At 40.6% G+C, this 13,621-nt stretch overlaps 1 protein-coding gene across 5 annotated transcripts in view; it reads left to right on the plus strand.

The window, feature by feature from the left end:
- Nucleotides 1-12,889, plus strand: part of l3mbtl1 (L3MBTL histone methyl-lysine binding protein 1) — a 31,858-nt gene extending 18,969 nt beyond the window's left edge. For all 5 annotated transcript variants that reach the window (XM_051661079.1, XM_051661078.1, XM_051661076.1 and 2 more), the window contains 7 exons: nucleotides 1,644-1,782; nucleotides 2,755-2,857; nucleotides 3,012-3,206; nucleotides 3,320-3,369; nucleotides 3,818-3,975; nucleotides 4,747-4,809; nucleotides 11,982-12,889. In XM_051661079.1, the coding sequence (XP_051517039.1) occupies nucleotides 1,644-1,782; nucleotides 2,755-2,857; nucleotides 3,012-3,206; nucleotides 3,320-3,369; nucleotides 3,818-3,975; nucleotides 4,747-4,809; nucleotides 11,982-12,116 (843 nt within the window). In that variant the 3' untranslated portion in view covers nucleotides 12,117-12,889. The remainder of the gene's footprint in view (nucleotides 1-1,643; nucleotides 1,783-2,754; nucleotides 2,858-3,011; nucleotides 3,207-3,319; nucleotides 3,370-3,817; nucleotides 3,976-4,746; nucleotides 4,810-11,981) is intronic.
- The last annotated feature ends 732 nt before the right edge of the window (nucleotides 12,890-13,621 follow it).

The following is a 13,621-nucleotide window of genomic DNA, read 5'->3' on the forward strand; positions in this document are numbered from 1 at the left end:
GGGAATGGAGATTGCATTCTCTGACTGTTCTGAGGATCTGGGAGGTATTCAGGGAAGCCAAGGTGGACCTGTTTGCTCCCAGGAGACCACACACCGTCACCTCTGGTACTCCATGACTCTGGCTCTGCTGGTCTTGGATGCTCTAGTGGCCAGCGAAATTCAAGTATGCGTTCCATCCTGTTCATTCGTTAGTTTGGGAGGACAAGGAAACAGTGCTGCTGGTTGTGCTGGAGTGCCCCATCCACCCTTGGTTTCCAGAGCTGGTGGAGCTGTTGGATGCCCCCTGTGGAAGATTCCACTAAGGAGGGACTTGCTCTCGCAAGTGCAGGGCACAATTTGGCATCCACCTCCAGAGCTGTGGAGGCTACATGTATGGCCTCTGAACGAGGCCCATCTGACGTACAGTAGCTGGATTGTCACAGTCAGTGCTTAACACCTCTCATTGAAGACCGTGCTGTTACTCGCTTTGACCTCAGTAAAGCATGTTGGGGATCTCCAGGGCCTGTTTGTCCATGACTCTTGTTTGGATTTCGGGCCTGGCTTCTTGAAAGCCATTCTTTTTTTCTTTTTTTTCTCCCCAATTTGGAATGCCCAATTCCCAGTGCGCAGTGACTTGCCTCAATCAGGGTGGCGGAAGACAAATCTCAGTTGCCTCCGCGTCTGAGACCATCAATCCACGCATCTCATCACGTGGCTTGTTGAGAGCGTTACCGCAGAGACCTAGCACATGTGGAGGCTTCACGCTATTCTCTGCGGCATCCACGCACAACTCACCACGTGCCCCACCGAGAGCGAGAATCACATTATGGCAACCACGAGGAGGTTAACCCAACGTGACTTTACCCACCCTAGCAACCGGACTGGAGTCACTCAGCACACCCTGGATTCGAACTTGCGACTCCAGGTGTGGCAGTCAGTGTCTTTACTTGCTGAGCTACCGAGGCCCCCGAAAGCCATTCTTAAGCCAAGGCGTGAATATGTACCTAAGGTTTTGACCACTCCCTTCAGGGCTCAGGTGTTAACTCTGAATGTTTCCCCCCCCTCTTCATTTTGAGTCAGACAGGGCACAGAGATTGCATGTGCTCTGCCCTGTGTGGGCACTGCGTTTGTACATTGAGTGCATGAGTCAGTTTCGGCTGACAGAGTAGCTCTTTGTTTGTTTTGGATGTCGCTCAAAAGGTTTGTCCATCTCCAAACAAAGGCTTTATTATCGGGTTGTCTATAATGATTTGCAAAGCGTGCAATACCCCATAGGGTAATGAGCCCATTCTACCAGGGGCATGGCTTCCTCCTGGGCTTGGGTGAATAGTGTGTCCTTGCAGGACATTTGCCTAACACTTTTGCCAGGTTTTATAACTTGGATGTTTCCTCTCTCTTCCCAGGTCCTGGCTGTGAAGGAGAGTTAATCTACTTGTGCTGTTATATCACATGACAAAATCATAAATAAAATGTAACAGGATTATATTTTACAGTAAATTTATTTGAAATTGTCATAAAAAATACTACCTACTCATGTGAGTCAATCACCCTAGGATACCTGAGACTGTTACCAGAGCTACGTTTTGGTATTTTGCTGATAAATTTCAGTAGATTGACATTTTCTTGTGAGCATATGTTGGCCTAAAACACTCTGTTGTGCTTAGATTCACTTTGATGGCTGGAGTCACTTGTATGATGAGTGGATGGATTCTGACCATCCGGACATTCACCCGGCAGGCTGGTGTGAAAGCACAGGACACCCTCTCAAACCTCCACCTTATCAGCCCAGTGCCCAGAAACCTGGTGAGAAACCAAAAAAGTCCATCTCCTCTCATTCCTCATTCCACTGACTCTTAAGGCGGTCGCACACTGGACGAGAAGCACCACGCTGCATCGCGGCTAGGACACGGCACAGGTATAAAAACACAGGGCACGTCAATGAGGTTCACGTGGCAGACAGTGCACACAAAAGTTAGCACGGTGCGGCATGGGTGGACGTGGTCCAGTGTCTGTCTGCGGGAGAGGGAAAGCGGTAAGGCTCATCACCTGGGCTGTAATTACTCTTAACACCTGTCTCTCATTATAGTGATGGTGGAGAGAGACCTGATAAGGCTCGCCAGAGCGTAAGAGAAGGATAGAGAGAGTGGTTCAGAGCAGTAGTGGAGGAAAGACCCGCAACTAAAGCCAGAGACTGTGTTCATTCAAAGCCCTATTTTGAGTTGGCCACTAAGAGCCGTTTTCTCTGTGTATGTTAAGCTAAAGTGTGTGTGGATAAACACTCAACTGTTCACTTCACATACACAAAGAAAACGGCTCTTAGTGGCTCTCTCTCTCCTCCTCTGACACTCCGGCTAGCCTTATCAGGTCTCCCTCTGCCATCACTATAATGAGAGACAGGTGTTAGAGTTACAGCCCAGGTGACGAGCCTTACTGCTTTTCCTCTCCCGCAGACAGACACATGACCACGCCCCCCCATGCCACACAAGGTTTTTCCCTTCTTAAAGAAAGAACAAGGCTAGAGTAAATAATATATGTCCATTGATAATGATTTGGGTTGAATTTAATGGAAAATATTGCGCTCCGTGGTGTGACATAAATTTGAGCAGCCTCCGGAGTTGTTGGTGGGCGCCGGCAGCAGTGTGCGTACATTCATAGAAAACAATTGTTTCGAATTTTAGAACGCGTCATGTCGTCCACCAGACACGTCCGGTGTGCGACCCCCTTTATATGCTCGTCAAGGGAAATACTCAATTTAGAGTAATATGTGTGTTTCAGCTCCCAGGGAGAACTTGACCAGCAGACAGCCGAACTACACCTCCATGTCCTGTAAAAGCCTCTCTCAGCCCCGCAACACCTCCAAGTACAGCTTCCACCACAGGTTACTCCTTCATGTGACTTTAACATATAGAGAGGACAATTTTATTGCTGAGGTTGCTCTTTCATAGCTCAAGTGAATTCTCAGAAAATTATCCAACAACTACAGTACAGTTTATTATAAACAAATGAAAGCAGATCTGTTTTCTCTTAATCAGAAAGTGTCCTACTCCAGGATGTGATGGGTCTGGTCATGTGACTGGGCGTTTCACTGCTCATCACTGTTTATCTGGCTGTCCATTGGCTGAGAGGAACCAAGGCCGGCTCAAGGCAGAGCTCTCTGACACTGAGGGATCCAAACGGAACTTGCTAGTCTTCAGTCAGAGAGCAAAAAAGTTGCGATATCATGGAAGGTAAGACAGTACTCACACTTATTATGTTTGTCAAGTACAATAGCATTGTTAAATTTAGAAGTATTGTTGTAATATAAACACTTAATTAAATGTCACTTTCTTTCTATCACCAGGATTGGTCGCCCACCTAAATACCGTAAAGGTCAGCAAAGAAACTGTCAGAGTGAGTTTTTTATTCATTTATTTTAAATTCAACCAGGTGTCATAGAATCACACTATGTTGGAGAGTGTTTTCGAAAGTCTCAGTTTTCAGTGGAGGAAAACGCCATTCCAGTGTGGATTAGAGGTGTAAATGTAGCAAATTTGATGTGTTTTCAAACGAAAACATATTAGTGTGGACGTGGCCACAGTCAGTTGTGAAAAGTCAAGTGATCAAAAACAGAACATAATTTTTTGGAGGAAAAAGGAAATAGTTGAGATTGAGCACCTACAGTATTTTCAGAAAAGAACTGCAAGAACAGAATGTGCATGTATTATTTTATTCAGAATATGTTGATTACAGGAATATTCTAATAACTGTGAAGCATGTAAACATCTTTTTCAGAATAGAAGCTTAAGCAGAACTTACTCTGAAAATGATGTGTGTGTGTGTGTGTGTGTGTGTGTTTCAGGTCTGGTGTCTGAGGGATTGTACTCGTCACTCTTCATGACGGCATTCACAGCACACTCTGACCGCACTCTCTCTCTCTGCTGGGAGCAACACTGTAAGTTACTGCCTGGTGTTGCAGGAATACATGCCAGTCAGGTCACTACCTGGACTATAGAGGAGGTAATCACTTCATTTAATCTTGTCTAAATCCTCAAGTATATTCAAATGATATTTTAAGAGTAAAATATTTCAACTGGTCATATACTGTTTGAGACCATTATTTACATGTGTAACATGTTAGGAATAATGTAGGCAACAATCAGCCTGTCATTACTGCAAAACAAACACAGGATCCAGAACTCATCCTAGGTCTTGGGTAACCCTGAGGGAGTTTATTTAGTACAAATCTAAATTAACCCTCAGAGACCATGCATAGTAGAACTGCAACATTTGTTTACAGCAAGTAAACAATACCATTTTTTATTAAGAATGGTAAAAAGAAAAAATATAAAGTACACATAACTGAATCTGACACTCTGAACTGTACAATAACAGAAAAAATGGTGGGGGGAAAATGTGCATATTGTAAATCATAGCTTGTTAAAGTCACACAATAGTCACCTAAAAAAAAAAAAAGGACTGTTATTGTTTTCTATAGTCACACAAAATCCACCCAAAAACAAAATGTACTTAAAAATATATAAAAAAGATTATAATTCAATGGCTTTCTAAAACACAATCAAGGAGGAAAGAAGAGAATATATCATCAGTCTCTATACTTGGGTCTTTGAGGGTTAACTGGTCTTATACATGCCAAAAAATATTACTTAATATGACTGACTCAACCTGACTACATTACATTGCATCTACAAAAGTCCTTTTAACAATCAGATCAGGTAACAAGTGTCCATGCTCACTTTTTACATGGTATGTAATCTGATTCATTCACAGGTCTTTGGCTTTGTCAATAATCTCATTGGTTGTGAAGAACAAGCTCGAATTTTCAAAGATGAAGTAAGAAACAAGCTTTAGTTTCATACATTTAATTTATTTATACATGATATTTCAAGCATTCTCAGTGCCACTGTAACAGGTAAAGGATGGGTAAGGAGGAGGCGGGAACCGGCTGAGCAGTCAACGTAAAGTTTAATAAGAAACTCAACATAAAATTGTTAAGCACTTCGTTCAGGAGCGGGTTTGGTTATTAGCAATAATTGATAATTATCAAAGATAATTGTTAATTATTCAAATCAATAGAACATTGATTAGAATCAACATTAGCTTTTTAATCCTTTAAATCAACAATCACACCATGTAACAAATTTTTATTTTTTATTTTTTTGGTTCCTGGGTAGTAAGTGTTATTTCCTAATTGCTTATGCCTCAAAAGTATAGAAAATGGCTATTATTCCCCACAAACTTTGCTTTTGTGACCAGGACAGTGATATTTTGAAATTTACCTATTTTCCAGAACATTCCAGATAGATTCAGTGCTGAGTAAACTTGGAGTAACTTCTAGACCTTTCTAGAACTTTCCAGTAATATAAATAGTAGTATAAATACAGGGGCCTTAAGCCCACCAGTTCAGTTTAGTTCCAGCTGCCTAAGTGGATACATATCAAGACCTTGCTGGATGCCTTGAAGTATGATGAGTACGACATGGAGGTCATAGGAGACTTCAAAATGGTGGCATTCCTGATGGGTCTCCAAGGCGGTTTTACTAAGTTTCCCTGCTATCTTTGCCTTTGGGACAGCAGGGACACCAAGGTGCACTACCACAGGCAGGACTGGCCACAGTGGACCGAGTTCTCTGTGGGGAGGAACAACGTCAAGTGGGAGCCACTGGTGGACCCCCGGAAGGTGCTGATGCCACCACTGCACATCAAATTGGGCCTTATGAAACAATTTGTCAGAGCTCTAGATAAGGAGTCGGCAGCCTTCAAGACTTCTTCCCTAAGCTGTCTGAGGCAAAGGTCAAAGCTGGTGTCTTCGTCGGACCACAGATAAAGAAGATCTTGGAGTGCAATGAATTCCCCAAGAAGCTCACTAGTAAGGAGAAAGCGGCTTGGAACAGCTTTGTCGCAGTGGTTCGGGGCTTCCTGGGCAATCACAAGGCCAAAAACTATGTGGAGCTGGTTGAGACTCTGGTGAAGAACTACGGCGCAATGGGCTGTAGGATGTCCCTCATAGTCCATATCCTTGATGCTCATCTTGATAAATTCAAGGAGAACATGGGAGCGTACTCGGAGGAGAAGGCGAGCGCTTCCACCAGGATATACTGGACTTTGAATGCCGCTACCAAGGACAGTATAACGAGAACATGATGGGAGACTACATTTGGGGGCTGATTCGTGAAAGTGATATACAGAATAATCATAAATCTCGAAAACTACTCAAATCTTTTGTAGTCATTTTTGTATTACTTTAGTATAAATACATGTTAATTTGGATTCATATGTTGTTTTTTTTCTGACTTTATGTGAACGATAAACACAAATTCTCATTGGAAATACATACATTTCAAAATATCCCTGTCCTGGTCACAAAAGCAAAGTTTGTGGGGAATAATAGCCATTTTCTATACTTTTGAGGCATAAGCAATTAGGAAATAACACTTACTACCCAGGAACAAAAATTGTGTTACATAGTGATCAAAGATAACTATCAATGGTCAAAATCAATAGAATATTAATTATTATCAAAGACAACTATTAGTTATTAAAATCAACAGAACATTGATTAGAATCAACATTATCTTATTAATCCTTCAAAATCAACAATTATAAAAGATAATTATTACTTATTAAAATCAATAGAACATTGATTAGAATCAACATTAGTTTAATAATCCTTCAAATCAACAATCATCAAAGATAACTATCAATTATCAAAATCAATAGAATATTAATAAGGATTAATATCGCCAGGGCACCACACTGGAATCAGGGACTAATAACCAGACAGTATAGCAGTCTCACTATAGGACTGTTCTCTTAGGAAAGTCAACGTCCGGAGAACATCGACATTCAAAAGGAAAATAATGAAGGCTTGAATCTGAACACTGACATCCCCTGCCAGCCCTTGACACAGGTGCTTGCAGAACAATACCAAAACACTTCTCTTTAAAGTATAACAAAGTTTATTAATGCAGTAATATCAATTTATAATCAATACAATGCTTTTGATAAACTTCCGACTTACAACTACAAACTAAACAGTAACACAATTAGATATGGTAACAGATAAGCCTATAATACATGTGAATGGGTGTATGTGTTTGCGTGCATAAGGAGAGAAGGAGGGCACAAAATGGCGGATGTGTTACGTGAGGATTCTGGCCAGAGAACGTGGCCGCAAATGTGGGCAGAGAGACTGGTTAATGGCGTCTGCTAGTTTAACACATGTCTCCACTGGTATGATAATTTAGGAATAAAGCTGGGCTCTATCGCCAATTTATCTGTTCGCCAAATGTGTGTGCAGGTATTTTTGTGAGGGGTTGTGTGTGTGTGCGGTTAGTACGAGAGAGAGAGAACAGAGTGACGGCACCGAAGCCGGTTTTAGCGATCGTGGCAGAGAAGGCAACCGTTATTTTATCACTCAGAAGCACGGTGAATGGCTCGTAATCCGTCCGCCACGGTCGTTGGTTCTTTAATGGATAAACTCAGTGTGCCGGTCTCACCCGCGATGGCGGAAATTAACAAACAGCCCAACGTGGTTGGACGACAACACAGCAAATCTCATTCGTGGTAGCAGTAAATTACAATAATACCTTGAGTATTATTAGCAGCAATGAGCAGACACGGCAGTCCATAAACTGTACAAGCAATAACCTTGATACACAAGAATAACACGCTATAATAATCTATCTCTGCCCAGACGTAAACCTCTTACTTGAGTCGTGTGAGGATGTGGGTAGAATGTGTGTTTGTCCGTCATTTGACTCCGACTCGGTTCCTCGAACCTCAGGTGATGACGGGAGGTTGTATCCTCGCTCTTTCAGCGGGCAGTACGGTTCCGTTAGTATGCTCGGTGGAACATGGATAAATCTCGGCTCGTCTAGCAAGATGGAGATTGTATGGCCAAAGTTCAGGTACGAACGTTACTCCCTTGGGCAGCGAGGCTACACCTGGGAGCAGCAGGGCTGCAGCTAGATGTGGCGAATACTGTCGCTGGAAGCAAAGCTTAGAAAGATCTCAGAGGTTTTTATACTCTCGATGACGTCATGGTTGAGGGACGCGTTCTGTCGTGCGTTTTATCCAGTAGGAGTTAAGAGTTCGATCCTTCAGAATTTCACACATAGGTGTAAAGTGAGCAAGGCTTGATGGGATGTGTAATCTGTTTTAGACTCCTCTTTGTTTGATTTTGGCACCGATGTTGTGGCTATCAGGCTTCTAGTGTTCCTACAGGCCGCAGTCAGGCTTTATGACTGTATGTAATCCTGCCTTTGTCTCCTATCTGAGTACATGTGGCCCAACAAAATAAACATAAGGACACACAGACACACATGCAGCGCGGCCGCGTGCGTCTCTCTCGAACTCCGCCTCTGGTCCCCTTTATCTCGCTCTCACGCTGATCAGCTGATTCAGCCCCTCCATCCCCAGGCAGACGGCCGTGGCTGCTCCCCTGGCGGATGGCAGCATCGAGGACTCCGCAACAGCGCATCCCTCCTCCCTCCCGGGTTTCGGCACCACTGTAACAGGTAAAGGATGGGCAAGGAGGAGGCGGGAACCGGCTGAACAGTCAACGTAAAGTTTAATAAGAAACTCAACATAAAATAAACATAAGGACACACAGACACACATGCAGCGCAGCCGCGTGTGTGTCTCTCTCTCTCTCTCGAACTGGCGCCTCCGGATCCCCTTTATCTCGCTCTCCCACTGATCAGCTGATTCAGCGCCGGACGTGCACCATTACGGCCCAGCCACGGCCTCCTCGTCATAGCAATGTTTTTCAGTCTTCCATACTTTCTGAAACATTAGACTTTTTCACAAGAATCGGAAACTATGTCACCGCAGGGTGAAGCTACTTCCGCTACAGATTTGCGGCTATTGCTTGAGTTTACATTTGCTTCTGATTATGCTTCTTACCTCTTCTGTATGGTCTGTTTTCCAACAAGTCACAACATAATATACACAGAATTTTTTCCTAACTGATTCGGCTATTCAGGCCACAGTCTCTTTTGAGTTTATGTGCTCAAATGCAGCGCTGTGATGTCTTTTTCACTAGCTCCCATCTCAGCAGGAATATTCATTCAACCATTTCCCTCCTCTCATCACTGTATCACGGGAAGTACATTTTAAAAAGCTATATATACCCCCAGCACAGATGCAAAAATACAAATCAAATTTTATTTGTCTAACTGAACCTCGTATGAAACTCCCAAAAATATTAAATGCAGTTTTTTAAAATATAAATAATCAAATTTATTAATGAAACCATGTCATCTTGTCCCATTAAAAATGTATTTACCTATTTTCATAAATTATATACAATGTACATTAACTCCACCATCCTAGTAAAAGATCAACGGACAGCAATAAGGAACTGTAAATAAACAATGTATTTAATACTAATTATAACAGCTTGTACATAATGTGGCTACACTACATCGAAAGCACTACATCAAATATTACAGCGCAGGTTTACAGACTTTAAGATGATGTTGAGCAGCCAGAAGAGACATTAAAGTTTAAGAGAGTAAGAACATTAGCTACATTTATCAAAATTTTTTAAAAACTTCTCACGAAGAAGCGGTTACGTTTTTCGTGAACATTTCAGTCATGGTTCCATTCTTTTATTTATAAGGATGATAAAATGACAATAATAAGAAAAAATCTTATTTTGACATTTGAGCTGTGTGCTATAAAAAAGGCAGATGTACCTGTATATCTGAGTTCTTCATGATGTACAGAGTTTAATGAATATTATTCCGAATGTCGAATCGAACATTAACTTGATCACACTCAGTTTAATGATGGTGTCAGAGCATGTGAATGAGATTAAATATCGGAGAGAGAGATGACAGGTGTCCCTGTTTATGAAAGTGTCCATGGTACGAGCAATAAGACGTGCCTCTTTTCTGGAGCTGTACAGGGAGGGGAGCAGCTGCCGATGATTTTCTCCTGTTTTCACTTGCGATAATGCAGAGCCGACCCAAACAGACACAGAGAATGAATTGACTGTGAATTCACAAGATATTTATTACTGGTGTAGTCTAGGGCTAGTAGCAGCTCTAAATTTCTCACTGAATATGCTGGATTCAGTCCTCAAAGTTGTCAGAATGTTCTTTTACCATGTAATCAAGATCCTAATTAGAGCTCTGTAGAGTCAACAACAAAGCAAAAAAGTCAGACCAAACATTTACTTGCTATTTAATTTCTGTGAACACATTGATTTCAGCAGATCTTGCTCATGTTTCAGTGGCCATTGTCGATACCAGAAGTAAGTTACCCTGCGAGGGGCACCCCCGGAAGCGAGAAACGTGGAAGTGTGAAAAAGGCCAATTGCTACTTTCTCATCGTTACTGAATCTTTTAAATAAACTTTAAGAAGCTGCTGTAAGCGACTTTAGCTGTTCTGGAATTTCCACCAAATTAAAACACTGGATTAGACATGCCCCCTCTTTCCACAACTCTGTCCATTCTATATACTTTAAGGTGAACTCAGTAAATTTTTGTTTGTGTCATCTTGGACTTACAGTGACACCTAGTGGTGTGGATGCAGCATCATTCAAAATCAATAGTTTTGAGTTACAGACACCATTGTAGAAATTCACCATTCACAATCAGCCATGATTAATTTAATCCAAGAGTGAAAGTGTCCAATAACAAGACGGTTACTGAGATTAAGCGAACAATATTCAGCTGGTCATGTGATTCTAACATGGCAGCCCCCATGAGGGGACCCCTGCCCCATGTAGAGTAAAACAGCTTTTATAAGGTTACTGATTTGACTAGAGTCCTCATCTCATGTGAGTGCTCATGATTTCATACTTATGTTTCAAAATTACAGTTCATTTCTTTAGGAATAAAACTTTTTTAATGAGGAAAAAATTACTGAGTGCACCGTTAAAGTCAGCTAGTATCGCTAAATGCAATGCTGTATGTATACTGTTGTTGTTGTAGTATGCCACATACAGTAGAAGTCAGAAGTTTACATACAGCCAAATACATTTAAACGGACTTTTTCACAATTCCTGACATTTAATCGTAGAAAACATTCCCTGTCTTAGGTCAGTTAGGATCACAACTATATTTTAAGAGTGTGAAATGTCAGAATAATAGTAGAGATAATTATTTGTTTCAACTTTTGAAGTTTACAAGTTTACATACACTTTGTTAGTATTTGGTAGCATTGCCTTTAAATTGTTTAACTTGGGTCAAACATTTTGTGTAGCCTTCCACAAGCTTCTCACAAAAAGTTGCTGGAATTTTGGCCCATTCCTCCAGACAGAACTGGTGTAACTGAGTCAGGTTTGTAGGCTTCCTTGCTTGCACATGCTTTTTCAGTTCTGCCCACAAATTTAATATCAGATTGAGGTCAGGGCTTTGTGATGGCCACTCCAATACCTTGACTTTGTTGTCCTTAAGCCATTTTGCCACAACTTTGGAGGTATACTTGGGGTCATTGTCCATTTGGAAGACCCATTTGTGACTGAGCTTTAACATCCTGGCTGATGTCTTGAGATGTTGCTTCAGTATATCCATATAATTATATCCAAGATGTCAAGCAAAGATTCACTGAGTTTGCAGGTAGGCCTTAAAATACATCCACAGGTACACCTCCAATTCAGTACACCTCCTATCAGAAGCTAATTGGCTAATTGTTTAAAGGCTTGACATCATTTTCTGGAATTTTCCAAGCTGCTTAAGGGCACAGTTAACTTAGAGTATGTAAACTTCTGACCCACTGGAATTGTGATATAGTAAATTAAAAGTGAAACAATCTGTCTGTAAACAATTGTTGGAAAAATTACTCGTGTCATGCACAAAGTAGATGTCCTAAACGACTTGCCAAAACTATAGTTTGCTAATATTAAATCTGTGGAGTGGTTAAAAAAATGAGTTTTAATGACTTCAACCTAAGTGTATGTAAACTTCTGACTTCAACTGTACTTTTTAACATGTTTTCAGTTATACTGTTCTAACATTGTAAAGCTTGTCAGTAAAGTACCATGTTCCTCTGCAGATGATCGATGGAGAAGCATTCCTTCTGCTCACTCAAAATGACATTGTGAAGATCATGAATATAAAGCTTGGACCTGCACTGAAGATTCACAATGCCATTTTAATGTTCAAGAGCACAGATGAAGGCCTGAAGTGAACACTCATCATCATCCACAAACTCGCCATTTAGAATCTGACATCCATCACGTGTTTGGTGTTTAATGTCTGACCCACCAGAGAGAGAGAAAACCAGGACAAACTATAAATGAAAGTACAGCCGAGATGAGCTGTGATGTTGCTTTATTTCAAAAGCGAAATGACACGTTCTGAAAAAGAACAAATCCATCTGAAACCAACTTGCAGGATTTTTAAGATGGTGTTTTTTTGTATTTGGAGTGTTAAAAGGGATATTTCACTCAAAAATGAAAATTCATTGTACTCACTCTCATGAGTCTCATGTTGTGGTGACACAAGTAAAATTGGTGCACAGGAATATCAGGGCAGATTTCAATTGATTGGTGCTACCGTACCCTTTCTTAGATCCCTGATGATGTTTATGCACTTTACATGAGGAGCCACTTTGGAGAGCCGTTCTTCATACTGTAAGAAGTTTCACTAGAGATCTGAGCTTTCTGAGCTAACTCAAAAGTCAGTGTTTTATCCTCAGTAACATTTTGAAGTGCTCCTGATATTGTACTGTTAAAGATATTATAGTTTAAAACAAGCTATTTTACAGAGATGATTTGGATTGTCATATCAGTGTTATTATTTTTCAAGTGTATGAAAGGAAACCCAGCAGGACAAATAGTCATAACTGAGATAGGTTTTTCGGTGATATATGTTTCTCTCTCTGATGGGAATATTTTAATAATGTACAGTTGAGTATCTATGTCTGTTCGGTTCATCAGCATAAATAAATGTTTAATTCAACTACTGTGGTCTGGTTTCTTAGTGGTGTTTGTCAAGGCAGGGGCGTAGCAGTCAGTAGGTGGCTCGCACAGACCCAGCACTTACAGTGCAGTATTAATATATTACAGTATATATTAATATATAAGTATTATATTAATATATACATATTATTTACTTTTAATATTTATAGTATTTTAAAGATTCAAGTATTGCAAAATAATTGCAAAATTAGCTGCAAAAATAAAGGGCGTCTTGTGGAGCACTTGCTTCTGTTTCATACATGACAATGAAAGACTGAGCACAAGCTGGTCCTTGAATAAATAATTGAATCAATTAGCTACAATAATGACAATTGTGCATGTGCACAATTTTATTTTTTTCTCTGTACTTGTGCATTGTGGGATTTAAATGTATCCAAGTGGATGTTTTGACATGTTCACCAAAATTCAAAATCCATTTAATGATTCAGTGACCATTTCTGGTGATGCCAAAAGGTGGTGACAAATGAGTGTCTTGTGTGAAATTAATCCTTTAAAATGTGTATGTCTACAGACCTACAAAGAGACTTTAGTAGAGGTTTTAAGCATTATAAGAACAAAGCAAATCTATAATTTCCCTACAGTTAGTGAGCTGCTGAGCATGACTTTTATCAAAAGACAACAATAATGGTCTTATAATAATTATGAGTTTCAATACCGTCTGTATGTTTTCATGTATAAAAAAGCGTGTCAACATTTATATTCACTTCAGTAA

The sequence above is a fragment of the Myxocyprinus asiaticus genome, chromosome 28 (assembly GCF_019703515.2).
Source record: "Myxocyprinus asiaticus isolate MX2 ecotype Aquarium Trade chromosome 28, UBuf_Myxa_2, whole genome shotgun sequence".
NCBI classification, from domain to species: Eukaryota; Metazoa; Chordata; class Actinopteri; order Cypriniformes; family Catostomidae; genus Myxocyprinus; species Myxocyprinus asiaticus.